The 23,258-nt window shown below is 32.0% G+C and overlaps 2 protein-coding genes across 4 annotated transcripts; one reads left to right on the forward strand and one right to left on the reverse strand.

Annotated features, from left to right (window-relative positions):
- Nucleotides 1–8,011: 8,011 nt before the first annotated feature.
- On the reverse strand, nucleotides 8,012–19,066 carry LOC114180963 (CSC1-like protein At3g54510). Of its 3 annotated transcripts, none has more exons than XM_028067267.1 (10): nucleotides 18,592–19,066; nucleotides 14,171–14,311; nucleotides 12,948–13,011; nucleotides 12,563–12,775; nucleotides 11,957–12,229; nucleotides 11,145–11,443; nucleotides 10,731–11,010; nucleotides 10,234–10,512; nucleotides 9,372–9,605; nucleotides 8,012–8,379 (listed from the first exon to the last, which is right to left on the reverse strand). In XM_028067267.1, exons 1-10 carry the CDS (start codon nucleotides 18,876–18,878, stop codon nucleotides 8,230–8,232), a joined length of 2,220 nt encoding a protein of 739 aa, XP_027923068.1. In that variant the 5' UTR covers nucleotides 18,879–19,066; the 3' UTR covers nucleotides 8,012–8,229. The 3 variants fall into 3 exon arrangements, with proteins under 3 accessions (XP_027923068.1, XP_027923085.1, XP_027923075.1); XM_028067284.1 differs by having other exon boundaries at nucleotides 8,111–8,379; nucleotides 10,731–10,890; XM_028067274.1 differs by having other exon boundaries at nucleotides 8,111–8,379; nucleotides 12,029–12,229; nucleotides 18,592–19,065.
- Nucleotides 19,067–20,279: 1,213 nt separating this feature from the next.
- On the forward strand, nucleotides 20,280–23,177 carry LOC114182635. The gene is made up of 13 exons (XM_028069540.1): nucleotides 20,280–20,309; nucleotides 20,409–20,571; nucleotides 20,653–20,801; nucleotides 21,109–21,234; nucleotides 21,323–21,629; nucleotides 21,674–21,848; nucleotides 21,933–22,014; nucleotides 22,093–22,182; nucleotides 22,252–22,374; nucleotides 22,463–22,591; nucleotides 22,676–22,779; nucleotides 22,866–22,956; nucleotides 23,067–23,177. Exons 1-13 carry the CDS (start codon nucleotides 20,280–20,282, stop codon nucleotides 23,175–23,177), a joined length of 1,680 nt encoding a protein of 559 aa, XP_027925341.1.
- Nucleotides 23,178–23,258: the final 81 nt, after the last annotated feature.

Genomic DNA, 23,258 nt, shown 5'->3' on the forward strand with positions numbered 1-23,258 from the left:
CCCACAAAACACCAAAGTAATCAAAGATACCACCATGAAACACCCATAACCACTTCAAAAAATCCATCAGCTACAAAGGGACTCATTATTGAGTTTTCCATCAATGTGAACAAAGTAGATGTTTAAAAAACTAACCTCAATACACAAATGTAATTGACAAAATTGCTCCCCACAAGAAACCAATCACAAAAGATGAAGAAATGAGCTATTTTGATCACCAACAAAGCCTCCACCACACTCAAGGTTGCCACTAGAGAATAGAGAAGTCACACACATAGGTTTTTTAGATAAGAAAAGTGAGAAATAAAGGTTGTATGCAACATTTAAAAGCTCTTTTACATCATATCTCTTATTGTCAAACACGAAAACACCCATTTGTATTAGACCTTATAAGATGCTGCGTAAATGAGACTATGTTAAAAAGTTGCTATTACTTACAAAAATGCCATCACATTTTTTGAACATTTGATTTTTTATAATAAGACATAAATTATGTGATATAAAAGACTTATTTTTCACTGATGATTTTATTATTTAACCACGCTTAATAATAAAAGAAAGAATACGACCAAATTTATAACTGTTCCTATGGGGACAAAATGTACCTTAAGGGACAAATCTTTTACTGAGACTGAGATGTCATAGGTCCACACTTGGGTCCACTCTTCAATCTTTCCTTCGAGTCACCAGACTTCCTCACTTCTTCTTTTCGAGATGTCGAGTGTAGAGTCCTTGATGGTGGGGGTGCCTATAAAGAAACTCTAACGCTCAAGTTAGCTACTGCAGTAAATATGGGTGGTTGTAATAAAAATGAGACATGTTTCTTACCTCGTGAACAATACTATTTATACTACCTGGATGAGCTCAAATTGTTGGGCCCGGATTATGCAAGAGTAGGTCGTTTTAGGTTTTACTTAACATGCTTACTTACCCTTAATTGCTTTGTGACTCATCCTTTTGCCTAGGTGGATGCGTACTGTAGAAGTGGTATATGTGTTTGTCCTTTCATCTACGTCAAGATGTCCTCTACACTTAAGTTGTAGGGACAATCTCGACCCTATATGTACAATAGCCTCCTAAAGTCGAGACAATCTTAGTTGAGAGTCTTAATGTAGTTTAGTTGCTTTGAGTCTAAGTGTTTTTAAGCAAGAAAAATTTCTTTGTCTTGGAACTTCACCTTCCTTGGTCCTGTCTTCACAGTGGACCCTTAGCCTTGAAGACATGTAAGGGATGAAAAGGCTGAAAAGTAGTGAAATGGCTTGTAGTTTGGTTGGGCCTAGCCCAAGGTAATGTGATGTTTCCTTGGGAATCGAGGCGGTTGCTTTTAAGACCCTTGGATTTGGAGAGATCTGACAATGGAGAGACGTCGAGGAACAATGTCTAGAAGAATAAGAATTATGCAATCCTCCATAACTATCAATGTCCTCGGTCAATCATCGTAATGAAGAGGATGACAAGTCCAGAAAAAGGAAAACTTAGGTCTATCTCCATCAAAAAGGTAGGGACGACCAAAAGGGTTTGTCACCACCCTAAAGATATGATAGAGTAGAAATTTGGCCTTGGGCCCTTAGTTTTACATGGAGACAATGTTTTCACATAAATAACATCTACGAGAGAGAGAGAGAGAGTAAAGAATATGACTTGAGGCCTTAGTTTTACTGGATATAATGTTTTCATAGAGACAATGTCTACGAGAGAGTAAAAACTTGGACTTAAGGCCTAAGTTTAATGTGGAGACAATGTTTTCGCAGAGACAGTGTCTACAGAAGAGTACAAATTTAGACTTGAGGCCTTAGTTTTACGTGGAGACAATGTTTTCGTAGAGACATTGTCTACGAGATAGTAAAGACTTGGCCTTGGGAGCTTGGTTTACATGGAGACATTGTTTTTGCAGAGACAGTGTCTACGAGAGAGTAAAAACTTGGCCTTGGGGCCTTAGTTTTACATGGAGATAATGTTTTCATAGAGACATTATCTACGAGAGGGTAAAGACTTGACCTTGGGGTCTACATACAAACTAATTTAAAACTTTTATAAATACATACACATTATATTTTAAAGTATAAAATTAAGTGGGTCGGTTCCATTAAATAATAGAAAGCACTGTTTACTATTTTAGAATCAACAGAAAAAGAAAAAAAAATCCACTTTAATAATCTTAATAATACTATCAACAATAAATTGTTGATATATAGTGCATAAAAGTTTAGGTTGCATCTTGGAAAATATAAGTAAGAAGGAGTGATAGGGTGACTTAATGGTTAGATAAAAGGGAATAGAAAAAAAGGTCGTAGTTGGATTAATAATTTTGAGAAAGAAGATTGGTTTAATGTGTTTAGAAGAGAGTGTGAGAGAGGTTGTGAATTCAACTCTCCTATTAACAAAAAACTATAATAAAGAAATAAAAGTTCTCAAAAGTGTTACCAATTTCGAGAGATAACATTGGTTTGTTGGTTTAGAAGAGAAGGTGGGAAAAGTTGTGAGTTCAACTTTTCTATTAACAAAAATCTAAAATAAAACAATAAATAAGAAAGATTGTAAGTTCAACTTCCCTTTAAAAAAAATAACAATTAACATTTACTTATAAAAAGAATAAATAAAAATTTTCGAAACTCTTTCATAATATTATTAATTTAGTTTTTTTAAGGAAACAAATTAATTTGCATTTTTAACTTATAAACCTTATTTTATGGAAATGTTCTTACTAATATATCCTTGATCATAAAAAGGATATTAACTAATGGATAAGTAACTCCCAAAGCAAAGCTAATTGTGCATCTTCCTTGACATTTCCCAAACCGAGACTAATCACCATTCGCCCAAAACACGTCATAAGTCCACTATCTCGTGGAAAAAAGCACTCCTTTTCCTTCACTAAAACAAGCTATAATAAAATTGCATTAGGAATGTTTATTTTTATGAATCAAAACTAATTAAAACTTTTAAACCAAATGAATTAAGTTATTTTATATTTTTAATTTAATACATGTCATTAGAACCAAATTAGGTAGAAAATTCCACCACGATAAAAAATTATGTCAACTTATAATTTATAATCAAGTCAATTTGATAAAAATAAATTAATTTTAAATTAACTGAAAACGACTCTTACAAATCCGGCACTTTGTAATAAAAATCATAAGTTAAGCAGTAAATATTTTAGATATTGAATGGTAAAGTCAAAATAAATCAATAATATATTTATTAATTATTAAAGATGAAATTTGTATTGTATATATTTATATTCTTTTATTTAATGTAAGTTAATTATAATATTTTTTTTTTAGTTTTTAACGAGAGAACTTTTATAAATAAATACACACTATATTTTAAAGTATCAAATTAAGTGGGTCGGTTCCACTTTAACAATCTTAATAACACTCCACAGTAAACTAATTGAGATAGGTGCATAGAAGTTTAGATTGAATGTTAAGAAGATAAAAGTAGGCAGCCAATTAAGAAGTTTTCGATAGTAATATTTTTCTGTTATTCGTTGGGTATTTTTTTTATAATAAGGACATCCACAGATACTAATATATATATATATATATATATATATATATATATATATATATATATATATATATATATTAATTTTAAATAAAATTATCCAAAAAGAAATCTTTAAAATATAAAATTTAATAAAAAAATAAAGAATAAAAATGTATGAAGTCAAATTTAAAACAATTGTTCAATATTAATATTTATTTTACTAATAACTTTATTTTGATTACTTAAATTTTTTCTAAATATTAAAATAAAATTCATTAATAATTACTATCTAAGACAAATAATTATGAATGGATAGTAGATATCCGTCGATTGAATACCATGACACTTGTACCTTCCTTATTCATAAATACAAATGTTTTATCATCCCTACTCATGCTATTAATTTGGTTTATTCTGAAGGAAACAAATTGATTTAGATTTTTGTATATATAAACTTTTATAAATTTTTATTGAAATATTCTTACAAATATATCCTTAATCATGAAAACAAACCTATTAACTATTGGATAAGTAATTCTCAAAGCAAAGCTAATTGTGTATCTTAACGTATCAAAGCTAATTTTGAAAGAGGTTTAATTAGTGGGATGATATCCACTTTCGTTCAAATATGTCAGTTTGGTATCTGTTTTTAAAAAGGTGTCAAGTACATTTTAACTTTTAAAAAAGTGTCTCAATTAGGTCTTTTTCAGAAAAATTATTAACGGTGTTAATGGTGTACCACGTGTTAATTTCTTGTTTATTAATTTATTTTTTATTTTATTTATGGTTTAATTATGTTCTTAGTCTCCATTTTTGGGTCAAAATATCAATTTGGTCCTTTTTCTTCCAGTTGTCTCAATTAGGTCCCCAATTTAGTTAAAATGTCCTCAAAGTTGCTCTTTTTGTTAAGTTTTTGTAAACGCAGTTAATTAAACAGTGACATGGCATGATTGGCCAATGCTGAAACAATGACAAGGATAAACAATAAGTGATGTGGTAGCATAAAAGAAAGCTGATTTAAGAATTAAAATAAATTGGAATTAGGGTTTATCAATGTTAAAGAAATTGGGTATTTCATGGTTGCTTTCGTGATTGCTTTATTGGCACTTTAGCGGAGGAGCGTGGGATGAAGAGGGGAAGGAGATCTAGCCGTTGAATATTTATGAAAATTGGATTTGAAAAGCTTGAGAGAGAGGGAAGAAGAGAGGGAAGAACGCGAACATCACCAACGAAAGAAACATGAAGCCCCTTTCTTCTATTCTCTTCTCTTAATCACAGACTCTTCTTTCTTCTTTTGCTTCTTCTTTTGCTTCTTCTTTTTCTTCTTCTTCTTCTTCCTTTTTTCTTTCTATTGTTGTGTTGAGTTGGTTTCTGGATCGAATTGTCTTGATCTAAAACCATTAATTTGAGCTTAACTTTTGATGAATTTGTTGCTGATTATTGTTGATGTTATCGTTGATAATCGGTGAGTGGAGGAATGAGTGAGGTTGTTACTTTTTTTCTTTTAAAAATTATTGTTTTAATGGGAGAAGGGGAAGGTGAGAGGAGTGATTGTACTCCCAAGAATCTTGTGCCTAACGACATCGTCGCGAATGTGATTTTGTCGTCTGATGTTCCTGCCAAGAAGCTTGCCAGACAACTCAACTCATCGGCTTCAGCGGGATGCCACCAAAGTCGCTAGTGGTTTTGCCGCTACAGCCTTTTGCTTTTGTCAGGGTTGGGTGAGTTCTTGAATTCTATATATGTTTCTATCTTTTTCATTTCTCATAGAATTTCAGAGTTATGATAGAAGGAAGGTTTAATTGTGTTTTTTTTAAATGTTTGATTTTACAGTGATGCTTTTACACCTACCTCCACCACATTAACAAATGCTAGGGTTCTTCTTTCCCCAAACATTTGAGGTTGAAGATGAAGAACAATTGTCCATATTCATGTCTCAACGAAGGAAAAGGAGAAGAAGCTTTAGGGATTCATAACTTATGACACTTATTTGTGTTAAATAAAACGATTTTCACATTGCATTCCATATCTTATTGACACATTTCACTAACACAAATTCACCTCAACAACCACAAATGATGTTTACAAAAACTTAACAGAAAGGGCTACTTTGAGACATTTATCTAAATTGGAGACCTTATTGAGACAACTAGAAAAAGATTGATCAAATTAAGATTTTGACTTGAAAATGGGACCAAGAGCATAATTAAAGCTTTTATTTTTTATTTTTAATTTTTAAGTTTTTTTGCCACATGTTAAGTCCCTAGTGTGACACATGGCATTATCAATGCCACATGGCAAATCACTGTCACGTGTCACTGACACTATCAAGTGTCATTTTTTTGATTTCAATTTAGTTTCTACATATATCTATTTGTTTCAATTTAGTTCCCACATATGTCTATTTGTTCCATTTTAGTCCCTACATATGTTCTTTTGATTCAATTTAGTCCTAACTTTTTTTTTTCAAAATAGAGAAATATTGTCTCTCTCTCTTAAGAGACAAAATTTATTATTTATATAATGTTATAACATATTACATTTTTCTGAATTGTTAACTCATGTAAGTCATTTTGTAAGTAATTCTTAATATAAATATCAATACTTAATTTTGTAAGTCATTTTTAATAAAACAATTATAATATAATTAAAATGACGTTATAACATATTATATTTTTTTAATTGTTAACCCATGTTTTGATTCATGACTTTTACCACAAAATTTTAATATAAATGACAATACTTGATTTTGTTAGTCATTTTTAATAACAAATATTAATATAATATTTACATAAATAATAAATTTCATCTTACGAGAGAGACAATAATTTCCTATTTTGAAACAAAAATTAGGACTAAATTGAATTAGAAGGACATATATGAAGACTAAATTAAAACAAATAGTCATATGTGGAAACTAAATTGAAACAAATAAACATATGTGAGGACTAAATTGAAACAAATAGACATATGTGAAGACTAAATTGAAATAAAAAAAATGACACTTAGTATTGACACTAACACGTGATAGTACCTTGTCACGTGGCAATAATAGTGTCACATGTGGACCTGACACGTCGCAAAAAAATAAAAAATAAAAAAAATAAAAAAAATTTAAAAATTTAAAAATTTAAAAAAAATGAGAGTTTGACAAGTGGCATGTCAGCAGGGGTGGCTCAATAGTTTGAGAGGCCTAAATCAAACTTAAAAAATGAGACATTTTATTTAAATTTTTTTTTCGAACTTTTTTTAATGCAAAATTATTTATTAGATAGTCATAATTAATTTCATTAAACATTTCTTTCTCAATATATAATAGGACTAATTAAATAAAATTCATCAATATCCAACAAATTATCATGTTTTAAAGATTTTTCAAGATTGAAGCATTTTTCTTTCAAAAATGAAATATCTACACATTGTTCAAAAATGAAATACATAAGACATTTGCTCTTTTCTGTTCATAGCTCCTTTTTGTTATGCAATTAAAACCTCAATTATTCTTTTCTTTTGAATTTTTGAATAGCTTGATTCAAATTTTCTAGTTGACACTTCTATATATTTTTACATGAAATAAAAATGATAATATATAAAACACTATTAAAGATAAATATATAAAACAAATGAATTAAAACAATAAAACCAGGTTTTGGTTGTCAATAAAAGAAACTCGATAGTAAACTTGTAATATCTTGAAGTCTCAAGTCTCTTTTTCGTTCTTAATTCTCAATTTTTTCACAAACTTACAAAGTTGTTTATTTTAAGATTAATCATTAATAAAAATTAGAAAAAATTGTTCTTCTCAACTCGATAGTAAATCTTTTTTTTCCTAAATTTGAATTATCTTTCTATAAAAAACACAACTTTGAATTATGCTCCAATTAATCTATTATCCACCAAAAGACTAAACCATAATCTAATTAATAATTTTGTAAAAAAAATTCACTTCTTCCTCAAAATACATGCAAGAAAAACCTTTTGAACGAAGCTAATTATAGGACAAAACTATTAAAGGTTAGGTATCAATAGCATAAAAGTTTGTTTGGAAACATTAGTTTCAATACAAAAGAATTTTAAAATTATCTAAAATTTAATTAATCCTTAAAATTTATGTTTTGTGATTTTGTTCGAGTCTCTTCTAGCATATAGTTTTACATACAAATTATTTCAAAACTATCTAACTGGTATCGTCTTAAAAAAGTTACAATATTTAAGAACTTTATTTAACTGTGTTAAAAATATCAGGTAAAATTAATTAATACCTATCTTAAAAGTTTTAAAATTTGTTATCCATTGAATATGTAGTTCCACTATTATAAATAAATAAAAATTTCACATTAATGTTATCATATCTCCTGTCTTTTATTTTAAAAATGTTAACAGATAAGTCATTATTAATATTTTTATAAAATAACTTCACTCCATGGATACATTCTTTTATATCTTATAAGTTAGTTAGAAGCAATATAATAAAATAATTAGTATTTTTTTCAGAAACATATTAAAAGCTAAAACTACAAACTCTCACAAAAGGAAAACCTTTGTTATTGTAAAATAAAATATTAGAAACAAGTGTAATAGCTAAAATTTAAAAAGCAAAGGGAATATGTAATGCATGGATTCCTACAAATTTCCCTCAGATTCCTTGAATTGACCATGTCCTTTCTTCTGCACTTCCTCTTATTCTTGTGGTTTTTTGTACTGAAAATAAATAAAACATAAATGCAGAATGAATTATCACGATGAAACCAAGGGTGTGGAGCTGGATTCTGATGCCATGAAATTCACCGGTCGTAAACCTGGTGGACAATAGGCATGCATTGCATTCTCACAATGTAACTCCAATAGTCCACACTTCTCATCAACTTCATCACTTTCGGCAGCATCCTAATCGAAAAATAAATTCAGTGTCAATAAATTTTGAATCTAAGTCCCGACGTTAGATAAAAATAACAAAGTTAGATATCATATTAGAAAAAAAAAATGATAAAAATAACAAAGTTAGATATCATATTAAAAAAAAAAAAAATATAAATCCAATGTCTCAAGACTTAGACTTTAAGTTAAAATCGATATCAATCCCTCGTATGGATTGAACTAAAATCACACGGACATATATAATCTTTCTCTAATAAACCACTCGAAAGAAAAAAAAATCTCATCAGTGTATGAGAGTCTAGTTTATTTCAGTGAACAACTTAGATTGTTATGATAACATAGACATCGCAATTGCACAACTATAGGCTTCAAATTTATGCAGACTTTATTATTATTAGGATCTTTCTAATATGTGTCTAAAGGGGTTAAATATGTTTTTGGTCCCTTAATTTTTAGTGAATTTTGAATTTAGTCTATTTTGAAACTTTAGACCAATTTAGTCATTCATCTTTCGAAATACGTGAATTTAGTCCTTTTAATCAAATTTTGTTAGATTTATTTGATGTTTCGTACGCATTTTAGGATTGTATTTGAGTTGTTTATATTGTTTGATATATTTTGCTTTAATGTTAAGTCAAATATTACTATGAAACGCGTTTGAAATATCAAATAAACAACAAAATTTGATTAAAAGGACTAAATCCACATATTTTGAGAAATGAAAGACTAAATTAGTCTAAAGTTTCGAAATGGACTAATTTCAAGATTCACTAAAAGTTAAGAAATAAAATACATATTTAACCCATAAATCAATAATAGAAAGTTTTCTCTCCAAGCAGGAATGCATTAGAAACCACAGTGAAGATGCATAATAACAACTTTTTAATAACTTTTTGTCTTAGTTTCATTCTCTTAACCACGTCTCAAGTAACTGGTTAGCATTTATCTTATCTTTAACCATACAGCCTTGTCCTCATTAATAATTATAAGTAGTAACTTACCAGGAGAGAATAATGGTGGAAGGAAGGGAGAAAACGCATCTTGCAGTAATGATTGAACATCAACGTGAACGTGATTAATGGAATGGTTGAAATAGAAGCAGCTGGTTTTAACTTCAGTCCAAATAAACCAATCATGGTTATCTGCATCAGAATGATTGCAAGGAGAATGTAGTGATGAATGTACGGCCAATATTGTCCACATGTTTCGTAAGTAGTTTCGTACACATCTTGAATCTGCAAAGTTAAGTTTTGCACTTCTTTAAGACAGCGTTCATGGAAGAAAAAATGGAAAATACCTAAATGTGTGTGTGTGTGAATTGGATATTTTCCCATGTGCCTTTTCAGACTTCAGCATCAAAAAGGAAATATTACTGCAAAATCTAACTTACAATAATGATATTTCTTTAAACAATAATGTAGTTGAAGCATCAAGTATCAACCGTTGCATATATTATATATAGCGTCTATTGCCAACTTGCATGATACAATCCAACTCTAATATTAGAGGGTTGTTTCTAATGTTAACAATTTGATTGGTCTATTTCATAGAGGGATTCATTAAGGAAAAGATATTAGTATATTAATTAATGACCCACACTAAACCACATCAGGGAGTAAAGGACGTGAGTCAAAAAATGAGAATCATAATATCATTGTTCATCTTATATGGTGTTTACTTTTGTTATCTCTATTCAATGTGAAACTTAGACTCATACTTGAATTATTTCTAACACAATTGTTAAGTAACACAGGAGTACATAGTAAAGCATCTTAAACATCTTAAACAGAGCAAGTCTTTTAGTGTGCCTATGAATTTGTAATATGAAAAGCATGAAATGAGTGTTTGCAGGACAAAACTGACCTGATTGACAAAGACAACATAGCCCAAACAGAAGTAGACGATAAGAAACGGTAGCAACAATGGTGCCACTACTGCGTACACTATGCCGATTAGAACCGAGAGAGAGACTAAAGGGATTATTCTAAAGTAAGGAAATGAATAAAGATAAGGACTTTTATCTCTTTGAGAGCCATAAACACAAGACTTCAAAATATCCCAAATTAGCATGCCAGGCTGGAGAACCTCCAAAGAAAATCCAGAAAGACCATCTGTCAAGATGTATGTCACAAAGAAATCTGCCTACAATGAGTACAGAAGAAATCAAACTCATAAGAAGGACTATCCAAATGAAACAAAATTAGGCAAAATTAGAGTATCCAAATGAATTTTTGAAATTTGGAAAACCAAAATTGGATTCACATCAAGTCTAAGATGTTAAAAACATAGTTTAGCCTAAAATAGTTGTTGAAAATGTGGGTCAGTGATTGATGAAGAGTAGCAGAAATGAAGTAACATACTTGGGCAGAGACAGCTCCAGCAAGATGAGTTGGAATGGCTTTGGGTTGAGTAATAAATTGCCCAATTAAATCAAGAAGGGATCCTGATAACACACTCCAGAAGAACACATTTCCAACCAGAAAGTAGAAAACCATGTTGCAGGCTTTGATCTCCTCCTTACTTCTTGCAATACATCCAGCTATTTTAGCCATAGCAAACATTGTAAAAGGCACAATATATATAAATGCTTTGAGTACAACACTTGGAAGAAAACCAGTCACTATAGAGCTTAGTCCGGGTCTGATGAATGGACAATTTGTTCTCAGTCAGAAAAAAGATAAGAAACAAACACTCTATTTTCTAAGAAATAATGTGTCAGCAAATGTTTGATTTTCTTAATTATGAGAAGGGAAAGAAGTAGTTATGATTCTCACATGAGCTGCACAGCCGATGCTGGAGGAAACCATTTTTTAAGTTTCTCATATTTGGCTATTCCTTGAACAGCAGTAACTGGTATGGCAAAGAAAACTGTAAGCAAAGATGCTGCAATGACAACACCTAGTCTATAGAGTGGAACTACTCTGTAGGATACTCTCATATTCCTCCATGAAACATCCCTTGCTTCTGGAGCAGCTTCAGTGATCCAAAGAAGTGGATGTGAATGCTGTTGCAAATCAGCAGCTGCTGCAGCACCACACCGGGACTTGAATATTACAAAAGCAACAGCCAACTCCTAAGGTATCAGACAATTCAAGATACTTTATTCTCAGCTTTTGTAATCACACAATTCCAAGCGATGTGACACTAAATCAAACATCACAATACTAACAATTTTTATTTTTATTTTCAAAGAAGCAAATAGGAAAACACAACTAGAGAACATAACCATGTTCTCATAATGATATCGATATGGATTGTTAGCCAAAATATATCTTGCATATGTCTCAAGAATTCAGATAGTAATATCTCTTAAGGATACTAAGCTTATAATATTTTGATTTGTATTAAATTATTAAGACGTGAACTTTAAGCCTAACTCAACAAAACCAATTCCTAAGGTAAAGTTTGTATCCACTTATATACTATAAAATTGTTTTATCTCTAGTTGATGTGAGATTTTGAACACACTCTCCTCACTCTAAGGTATATACATCTCGAACTTGGGACTTCCAAAACAAATTTCCCCTTTTTATCATTAATAATACATCTAATGTTTTCCATAAAAAACCAAATAGTTTTATAATACCTCGAGAATTGAAGAAGAGAAAACACGCAAGCACAACAAGATGGACGTGTTTGTACAGTGTAGAGCTGCTACCTTTTTCTGGAGCATGTCTCTGCGTTGTAGCTGGTGAATCTTGTGACTAAGTGCTTGAAGCTTTTCCTCGAGCAAATCAGAATCAGCTTTTGAAGTGTTTCCATGTAATAAACCCGAGAGTGATAACCTATTCTCTCTTTTGTTGGCTATACAACTCTTTCTCATATCCTCTATTTTTCTTGAAAGAGACTTTGCTTGGCTCTACATGTAACGACATCTGTTAGAGGATCCATTACACACCAAAAATTCAAACTGAATTTGTTCTCTTTGATGCTTTGAACAAGTAAATATCAGTGTTTCTGCCATGTCTGAATTAAAGAATAATTTTTTCCATTACTGCATAAAGGCTCCTTAAACTCATTAATTCTAACAGAGAGTATGCTATTTTGAGGACCGGTAAAACACTTCACCTCATGTAAAATATACGTTCCATTACAGATGAAATAATGATAAATTACAATGAAGCAGGGCATAAACATCATATTTGAGAAATCATAACTATAAATTGTAACAGTGCATGATGGCATGCCTTACCACAGATTCCTCAAGTTCTTCAGTTTTGTACACCATTTGGTAGGAATAGTAAGTGTTTGGATAATGTCTCCTGAAGAAATGATCAACACAACAGTCACGAGCCTTGTGTTCAATGCATAATGGAATTTCACGAACTAGCACAGTAAATTGATCAGGCCTATGCTTTAACTTTTGAATTTGCTGAATCCTTCTAATCAAAATTTCATTGTATTCCTGATTATGCATGAAGGAAATAATAACATTAACTTGACTACACATTAAGTTTGCTGAGCATCACGACTTTTCTAATTCTCTTGGAGCATTATTGATTGTAAAAGGTAAATCATTCTTCCTTAGAAGTGTTTTTTTACAACAATGGCAATAGTTATCGAACAGAGAATTTCACCTTATATAGTAGGAACATCCCGTAAAAAGATATAAAACACAAGCATGCAAAGTGCACCCAAAGCCTGTTAGAAAGTCATGAAACAGATCATTTTTAATGTTCTGTCATCTAAATGTGAGTCAGGACTAAATTTCATAAATATTATAACAAGATCAGAAACTGAGCAACAATCAAAATCATGACATCTTACCTGGTCCAGGATTTTAGATTATTGAAAGAGATTGGCAATCAATTGAAGAGGAAAAAATTGCAGGGCACAATGAAATAAATCTAACATTGATAGTGTATGATTAAAAAAAAAAAGGGTTAAAATACCTTTTTGGTCTCAATTTTTGTCAAAATAAGTCATAATTTTGTTTTTTATTCTAATAGGTCCTAATTTTTGTCAATTTTGTTCAATTTGGTCATTTTTTGTTAACACAGTTTAAATCATTAATGGTCATAAACAGTTACTGCCACGTGTCACTTCGTGGTTTTTTTAATTTTTAATTTTTTTTTAAATGTACACGTGTCAACCCAGCAACGTGTCACGTGTCAAAGTCAATGTTTTATATTCAATTTGGTTCCTATATATTTTACTTTTGTTCAATTTAGTCCAAATTTTATTTAAAATTGACTAATTTTGTCCCTGTCGAAGATGAAACCAAATTTAATTTTTATATAAAAGTTATAATGATGTAAATTTTAATATATTATATAAAAACATTTAATAGAAATGTGAATTTTAATATAAAAATTAAATTTGATTTCAATTTAAAGGAGGACAAAATTAGTTTTTGTTAACAAAAATTAGGATTAAATTGAACAAAATTAACGAATATAGGAACCAAATTGAATATAAAACATTAACTCTGACACATGTCACGTGAAAATGTTAAAAATTAAAAAATTTAAAAAAAAATTTAAAAAACCACAAAGTGACATGTGACAGTCATTATTCATGGTCATTAATAATTTAAATTGTGTTAGCAAAAAATGACCAAATTGAACAAAATTACCGAAAATTAGAATTTATTTGAGTACAAAAACTAGGACTTATTTGACAAATGTTGATGAAAATTGGGACAAAAAAAAAGTATTTTAACAAAAAAAAAAACTATCAACAAAAGCCATATCTGTTAGTCTTCCATGGTAGGGGAGTGAGAAATCAAAGTACATAAACTCTAGAAAACAGAAGATCATCATACAAGTAACCCAGTCTAAATCTTCCAAAACAACCTCACCTATTTGAACCTATTTTAACATTAGATATTGTGAAAGAATCCATTGTAAAGTGACTCCCATTTTGAACCTCCTGGGCACCATAATTAACAGGGAGAAGAACCACCAACCCAACAAGAGAACACACTGCGAAAAACTTAATGCTGCAAACACAAAAATAATAGTAAATATAAACATAAGAAAAAAGAAATAGTAAAATTAAGCAAAATACAATAATGGCAGGGTTATTATTGCATGCTATTTTCATAGTGCAGCAGCATGAATGTTGAACATTGGATACTGTACAAAACTCCTTTAAGAAAGTTAAGGTAAATATGTTATTCCATAAGATAAACCTCTTTTCTTTCTCATTTCACAAATCAAAATATTAGTCTTTGCGCATAACCTTCAATCAAGTTCAATGCAGAACTTGCAGATGACAAAATTAGAAATTATGGTATACCTCAACTTTATTTTTTGGTTTTTTTCATTTAACAAATATCATGGCCTCATTAACCTTTGGAAGAAATTCCCAGTTTGTTTATTGAAAAACTTACTGATCCAGTTTACTCTTCCTATGTTACAAATGCAACATGTTTAATCCGTTATTCTAACATTCACTCGATGAAAAGACTAAAATATCAAGGACCGACACAATTAGTTTATACCTTTTTCTAGGATCAGTGTTTTTTATCTTAAGGGATAAATTTTGGTAGTCACTCTTGTCCTTATTTCTTGTGTTTGGACATGAGAGAATGAATTTGAATAGATTTGAAGATGAAGTTGTATGGATTAAAGGAAAGATATCGAGAAATGAAAGGATTTAAAATGAAAGTTTATAGAAGTTTGAGAATGATGTGATAAGTTTGATAGATTAAAAAAATTGTTTTGATTGATAAAAATAGAAGATTACCATTTTTTCCTTGATCATAAAATAATTTAAAATAACATATAATTAGTGTTAATTATATTATAATGAAATATGGGATTATTATTATTTTATTATTTATTATTATTATTAATGATAATATTGCTTTTTCCTAAATATACATATATATATATATATATATATATATATATATGTTTTATATGTAAGGAAGATTTATATTTCTATTTCAAGGCTCAACCCTGTCCATGAGTCTGAGTGGAGATAGTCGAACCTTTTATTTGGTACTATTCGCCTCGACTTTTCATCTCGATCGACTCTAGTAGATTTGACCTAAGTTGACTAGGCTAGGTTTTTAGTTCGGATTGACTTGTCTTGACCATCTACTAGGACTGATTGATTTCAACCTTTAGTTTAGGCTTACTCGACTAAACTTTTAACTCAAGCCCACTCGACTCGACCTTCGATCCAGGCCCACCTTGCTCAAACTTCAGCTCGAGCCTTCTAGGCTCGACCCTCACCCTAGGCCGACGCAGCTCAAACCTCGACATGGGCCAATGTGATTCAACCCTCGGCCCGGACCGACGCGACTCAACCCTCGGCCCATCGGCTAGGGCCAACGTAGCTCAATCCTCAGCATGTCGGTCTGAGCCGACCTTGATAGACCCACGGTTCGGTCGACCACCCTCGGCCCAGGTCGACCCCGCTTGACCTTTGGCCCAGGCCAACCCCGCTTGACTCTTGGTCTGTACCGACCCCGCTCAACCTTATGTTCGACCCGATCCCACTCGACCTTCTTTCTGGGTCGACCCGACTCGACCTTCGACTGAACCCTCTCAGCTCGACCTTTGACCCGAGTTGTCTTGGCTTGACCTTCAACCTGGACTATCTTAGTTCGACCTTTGACTTGAGCTATCTCGATTAGACCTTCAGCCTTGGTTGACTCATCTCGAAATGTGGCTTAACTATCCAGGTTCGACCTTCAGTTTATGCCAAATCGACTTCAAGTGCACCAAATCGACTGAACTTTTGGCCTATGCCGACTTGGCTCGACCTCGACCTATGATATGATCGACTCTACTTAGCCTTTGGCCCATATCGACTCACCAACCTTCAACTAACCTTGACCAAATCAATTCGACTCTCAACTTAGGTTGACTCGATTGACCTTTCAACATAGACCAACTCAACTGAACCTTTAGTTCGACCTAACATAGTTGAGCCTTCGGTCTGTGCTGACTTGACTCGCCCTTCATGAATAGTGTAAGAGTAGAGTGTAAAGGAGTGAAATTTCAAATTTTTTGAGCATTTGAGGACATGTGAAATACTTTCCAAAAATTTTTAAATTTGAATTGCGCTCTAATATTTTATCAAAGTAGTCATTTTAGCATAAAAAATTTTAAATGCATCAAATTAATAAATTACTCTTCTAAATTATCTCTTCCAAACACAACATAAAGAAATTTCTTTTTAGTAGGAAACACTGATAAAAAAAGTCTAAGACTACATAACCCTCCACAAAACACAACTCAACAAACTAAGCCATAACCCTTCATTAATTTTCATTTTGTTACCACATATTAAAAATCTCACCAACACTAATGTTGTTAAGGGTATCAAAGTGAGTCAACTTGATTCATATACTAAGATAAAAATAAATTAACTCAATCCAATTCACGTTATAGTGAGTTATAGTGAGCTAAATTGTAATCTGACCCGACATACTACAAATTAGTGAGTTAGTAGATTAACTCATTTAAAATATTTTGTTCTTTTAATTTATTTTATATATTTATTATAGTACAATTAAAGTAAATTAATTCGAATCATTATTTTAATGATAACAAAGCGTTCACCTATTTAAACAAATATTATTATAAAAATAGTAATTACATAATAAACAAATAAATTAAATATTCAAACTATTCAAATATTATTAAATAAGATTATAGTATTTAAAATGGTTAAATTATCAATCTACATAATTAAAAATAATAAATAATTATCATAAAAAACTTGTGAAAAAAATGACAAAAAAAACTAATAAAAGATTGTTACTAGTGTGGGTTGCACCCACATTTGAAATAGTGTGGGTTGCACCCAAACTCAAATCAATGGATTAAATAACTCAAGTCTAATTTCACTCACATTTGAAAAAATCAAATCTTTTTCAATTGATTCACGAGTTGAAACACATCATCGTATTCTAAATGTTGTTATATGATTTTTCAGTTTGTGTCAAGCCTCATTTTGTCCAACATAGTAGATGTAGTCTACACCGTTTATTTCACAACTCACAAAAATCATGTGTTTATCTATCACTCAATAACTCTTCATGTATAAATTCAATATCTATCAAATCATTCAGCGAACACATGTAGTCCTGATCAAACATACAAAATCTTCTTTCTCCGCACTGCTTCAAGATTCATCTTCAAATGAGTCAATTTTGTCACAAAAGCAATTGTTTTTTTCGGTTCTTATCTCTCAAATGTATTTGCAAATGGTCATTTAGGGTGTCCACTTTAAATGTTCATCTCCTAAATGGTTTCGCATCCCACAAAATTGTACCTTACTCGTACGAAAAAGTGTGCAATACTTTTAAACTTGAATCAACTTTGAAGAAGTTATACTACTACCAACCTCAGTTCATAAATAACAGTCTAACTTAGACTGTTATTATGGTATGATGTTAATCACATATTAACTGATAATAATGTATCTCAAATATTAGCTTGTAATTCCTAATTTTCATTTTATATAATAATTAAATTATATGCCAAGTTAACAAGATCTACGTAAAAAAACATATGCAAAATATTATAATATAAAAAGTAAAATCATATGCAAAATACTATAATATGAACACCAAAAACATATACAAAGTATTATAATATGAAAACTAAAAACAAGTTAAAAGATCAACTACTAATATAATTATATTTTTATTATTCTTTTTTTTAAAAAATAATTATCAAAAGTTTAATTCCAATTAATATTTCAAAATCAAAATTTACCTTATAAAATATATTATATAATATATTGTTTCTTCCTTACTTAAAATTAATAAAAAAAATTTATATTATTACCTAATTATTTTAATTTACTTTTTAGTATTTATTTTATTTTATTTTCAAAGTAGTTTTTTATATCCTGTATCCTTAGATAAAAATCCTATAAATAAAAAAGAAACAAAATCAAAATTTATGAATTTCTACTGGGATTTCCATCGCTAGACACGCGAAACAGGGACAAGAATTCAATCTCATGATCACCAGTTTCTATCATCTATAGTAAATTGGTTCATCTTGAAAAATAAATGCTAAATTAGCATTAGGAAACTTTCTTCAAAATAAATTATTTTTGCAAGAAAAAAAATCTTTTATGTTTTTCATCTAAAATTTTTAAGATTTGACTTGAGAACAAACTAAACACCCAAATATGTTAATAACTGACAGTTTCAATGAATGGAAGAAACAAGCACTAAACAAGAGCCAAATAGAGGGAAGAAAGTGTATGTTAAAAAGCCCGAGAGAGGAAGTGGGAAGATGAACTGACCCGAATTTGAAGAGTCTGATGATGACGAGAGAATCGAGGCCATGAGCGTCGAGGATCTCAGCTTCGGTCACACGGAACGCGCGGAAAACCCAAGCGAGGGAGGGAAGGAAACGGCGAAGAGAAGAGGAAGGAAAGTGAACGGGAATTTGACGGCGGTGAGAGAGGGGGCGAGCGTAGTAGACGGAGGCGTTGGAAGGCCGCTTCTTGAGAACGGAGAAGAGCGAGAGAATGAGGAAGGCCAACCCCATGTTTATCGCTGCAGAAGCGAAAAGACCGTGAGGGTTCATCTTCCAACACAAGCTATTTACTTACTTATTTGCAGATTGATTTTGTAAAGAGAGAACAAATGATGGAATGAAAATTGGTGAGAGAGAAGGAAGAAAGTGTGAGCGTAGTTGGTTGCGTTGCGTGGCAGAGGCTGAAGTGAGGAAGAGTAACGTAACTCAGTGTGGCAGTGTTTGCATGCGAATTCAGTGCCACCTAACCTTTTTCATGTACATCTTTTCGCAGTTCTTATATCGGTTGATGTGACTTTATTATTATTTAGTAGGACTAGTATATTAACTTTCTTCTTTAGGACGAATAATTAATACGGAAATGTTATTTTGACTCCGTTTCCCCCACTCACTTTTGACACCGGGACACGTGTCAAACGCACAGGAGGTCAGTTTTTTAATTTTTATTTCTCAGCAAAGTGGTGTCACGTGCGGGTGGTTGGAGAAAAAGGAACAAAAGCAATCGTGTAGTGAAGTGAAAAGTGAAAAGTGAAGGTTTGGTTTTTAGAGGGAAAAAACTTAAAAACTGCAGTGTTCGCCGGTGGGAAAAAAAGTCAGACGAAGCATCGTCGTCGGCACATCATCGTCCTGAACGGAAGGCTGCCGGAGAATAGAACCAGGACTGCGGCTATTGAAGTTCTGAGGTGGGTATCTTTTGTCCTTCGATTTCTGGTTTGTGTGAGTATGTTTGTAAAGGTGTGGCCTTTCCCGGTGGATTTTGTCGTGGAGGAGGTTGTGGTTGCTGTTTGTCCGTTAACAGCTGTGTTTATTTTTTTTCCGTTTGCGTCGTGGCAGAATGCAGAGGACAATCGTGGAGAGGATTTGGTAAAGGTTGGGGCTTTCGCATAGAGACGGAGAAGAAGGTGGAGGATTCCGCTGGAGCACCAATGCGAGACATTTCTTCATCTCTTTCCAACCCGGTTCTGATTTTGTTTTACACTGTTATTGTGCTTATTGAAGAAATCGAATTTGCAGCCATGTTCAATTTTTACTTAGAAAGATTGTTTGTGACGGTTGTGTTTCCTAAAATGTGGTGTCTATGAAGTGCGATTTATGTATGGGGTTATAGTTTTATGTTTTTGAAACACAGGGTCCATATTGTTTCATTTTTAGTTAAGTTTTATTTGTACATTGTAAGTCTAACAGTGATGTTTGTTGTGATTTTCCGTTTGTGTGTAGGTGTGATTTGTTTTGTTTAGTTCCAAATGCATTGGCTATGATTGAGTATGTCCATTTTGTTATGTGGTTATTGGCCATGTTTGAATATGTTCATTTGGTTGTTGTAATAATTGCATATGTGAACTTTTAATAATTGATGTGGTTAATTGTTTTAAAATTTGTTTCTGTCTAAATACGAATTGTTTTGCATTGGGCAGTGATATTTGGTGTTATTGAATTGAAGTGTTGGAAATCATGGCTCTTACCCATGCAATTAATGATAAGGTTGGTTGAATATGGTATTGGTTTTTGTTGTGTGCTTGAAGTACCAATTATTGGGAATTTGGTTGTTTATACATTGTTTATGTTTGTGGTGTATGATAGGCTCGGCTGCGTACTTTCTGTTATACAAAGTATATTGTGGAAATGAACGGGTTTATCTTGGATAGGCACCGTGCAAAGATTAGAGACACACCATTCAAATGGTGTTTGCATATGGATAAAGCTTTAGCTATTTGCAATCCACTTATGTTAGAGTTGGTTAAGCGTTGATTTTCTGTAAACAATTCTTTTCGTATCATGCAACGGTCTGTCCCTTTAACCATAGGTGACATTTGTATGTGTTTAGGATTAGGCGTTGGTGGAATAGATGTAGAATTTGATAAGAACGTTTGCGGTACTGTGGGTTCACTTTTGAGTGGTGAATTGATAACAATTGACAATGTTATTGAGAAGATGAAGTTGTTGGTAGGGAGCGAGGTTGATGATGTGGATAATGTATGTCGTATGTATCTGTTTGTTTGTTTCGCCGTACTATATTTTCCAAGGAATTCCAAAAACGTCTGTAATATTCCTTGTAGTATTTTAGACAATATAGACGGTTTGTCTAAATACAATTGGGCGAAAGCAGTACATAGTTATTTGGTACGGAGCATTGGTCGGGCATTTTTGGCATTAGGTCAACGTGAGATCTGCTTGAGCGGTTCAGCTGTAGTGTTGCAAGTAAGCATTTGTATTACATATGTTTAAGTTAGCTTTTCGTTGTATATTGAATCATTTAATGGAGTGTGTGTTTTTGTTGCAGCTATGGGCTGTTGAACGACTCGGTTTATGTGGCCCACAAAGAGATTTTGTTTTCCCAAGAATTCTCAGTTGGCCAGATGTAACCTTGAAGACAAGAAGGATTGAGATGCATTTTGTAGATACCCAAGTAAGGAAATTGTGCTGCTGTTTCAATTTAATGTTATGATGTGGTTGTCATTGATTAAAATTTGTATGTAATTTGTTTTGTGATTCAGATAATTTGGGATTGGAGTTTGAAAGAAGAGGATTATGGGAATGAGTTAATTCGTGCAGCTTTGACTTTTGGTGAGGATAGTGACGCTCATGATGAAGATGAAGATGAGAGGTCAATTTCTAAGAAAGCTTTGTTGAAAAGGTTGAAAAGGCATGGAAAAAGCATACGCAAGATGAAGAAGAGAATATCTTTCCTCCATGATAAGATAATGTCCGCAAGTAATGTTGCGGAGGAAGATAATGGTGAAGATGTTGATGCAGGATGTGATGTAGCTGAAGATGGAGAAGGTGCTGATGTGCAAAGTGAAGGTGTTCAAAATGTTCATTTAACAGGTGCTGTGCTGTTAATGAAGAAGAAATGGCGAAAGGGATAGACTTGAATTGTGCAGCAGACATTGGTGTCAGAAACGACTTGTCTGCGGGTGCAGTTGTCATGCCATGCGTTTCATTGCAGGCTCCTTCTGCTGCCATGAAAGTGGACTTATTGAAGCTGTACAATAGTGTGACTTGTTACGGTGTCCCATATAGGTACTTTTACTTAAGTAGGTAATTTATTTGTGAAATATTAATATTTGTTTTTATGTAATACTAATTGTTTATTGTTGATGGTAGGGTTGTCTGTAATATAAATGGTCAGATATTGGGAACCTCTGAATGTAATGGTTTTGGTCCAGGGATGAAAGTTGACAACATGGTAATTTTACTTACACCTACACTGATTATTTTGGTAGTGTTGATTTCACTTTGACGAAAGCAGTACATGTTTGTGCAGGCTGTCCTTTTTGCTGCAAGCACGATGATGTATTGTGAACGACGTTTGTTTGGGCATGTTAAGAGAATTGCTTTCAATCCTTTATATGCGGTAAACATTGTACATTAATTAGTGTAATTTTTTGACAAAAGCTAATGGTATGCCGTTGTGTTCTTGTAGAGCCATGTCCTTCACGACTCCCGCAAGATTAAGGTTAACAAACGCCAGTGGACGTTGAAAGATTATCAGACCTACTATCGTCCTGGTCTTTTTGCTTTACAAGATATATTGACTGCAGATTTTGTGAGATTGATGGAGTTAGATTTCTTTTAATATGATTGAATTTGTTGCTCTTTGTAGTGTTTGATTTTTTTTTTTACTTTTGATGTAGTTGTTTGCCCCAATTGTTCATGACTATCATTGGTGGTGCTATGTTGTGAAGTGTGATACAAAACAGTTTTTTGTGTTGGATTCGCTTGGCCATTGTAGGAAGGAGCGGAAAAGAATAGACAATGCTATTGTAAGTATTTATTGGCCACCATGCATTTAGTAGATAAGTAATTTCTTTGGCAATGTAATAAATTCTTAACGTCGGACCTTATAGGCACATAATTTGTCATTGTTGTTTGGGATGTTGATGAATTGTGGTGATGAGTCAATGCCAAAGTTTGAAGTGCATCACGAAATGACTCCAATTCAACCAAACTTGTAAGTTGTTGAGATTATCAAATTTATTTAGAGATAATTGATGTAATGCGTATTGTGCAATCAATGCTTTTGAATGGTGTTTGTAGATATGATTGTGGTGTCATTGTTTTGAAGATGATGGAGATTTGGGATGGTTCAAAGAAATTTGATGGGAATACCATGCCTGCATTTACAAATGTAAGTTGGAAGTTGCATATTGTTAAATGTAGGTAGTTGTCATTGATTTTTAAAAGTATTGTTTTAATGTTTCCTATAAATGATTGAGTTGGATATAACATATTTTGTAGGAACAACTTCAAATGATAAGGCAGGACTACATCTGTCAATGGGTTCTAGATGTAGATAACATTGAAAGAGAAAAAGTTGTTCAGCACTTTGGATTGATGCTGACCACTTAGACGTTGGCTAACAGACTTTTGTGGCATGTACATAGGTGGATATGTTAATATGATGGTGCATAAATTTTGATGTCATGAAAG

Source organism: Vigna unguiculata, chromosome 1 (genome assembly GCF_004118075.2).
Source record: "Vigna unguiculata cultivar IT97K-499-35 chromosome 1, ASM411807v1, whole genome shotgun sequence".
NCBI lineage: Eukaryota > Viridiplantae > Streptophyta > Magnoliopsida > Fabales > Fabaceae > Vigna > Vigna unguiculata.

Excerpts from the sequence above, each read along its gene's own strand:
- LOC114180963 (XM_028067267.1), bottom strand. The coding sequence starts at position 18,878 with ATGAACCCTCACGGTCTTTTCGCTTCTGCAGCGATAAACATGGGGTTG. Across the intron at positions 12,776-12,947 it reads GGATGTTCCTACTATATAAG|GAATACAATGAAATTTTGAT; the intron begins GTGAAATTCTCT and ends ATGCATAATCAG. Across the intron at positions 8,380-9,371 it reads TCCACCATTATTCTCTCCTG|GATGCTGCCGAAAGTGATGA; the intron begins GTAAGTTACTAC and ends TTTTTCGATTAG.
- LOC114182635 (XM_028069540.1), top strand. The coding sequence starts at position 20,280 with ATGGCTCTTACCCATGCAATTAATGATAAG. Across the intron at positions 20,802-21,108 it reads AGGTTGATGATGTGGATAAT|CTATGGGCTGTTGAACGACT; the intron begins GTATGTCGTATG and ends TTTTTGTTGCAG. Across the intron at positions 22,592-22,675 it reads AAAGAATAGACAATGCTATT|GCACATAATTTGTCATTGTT; the intron begins GTAAGTATTTAT and ends CGGACCTTATAG.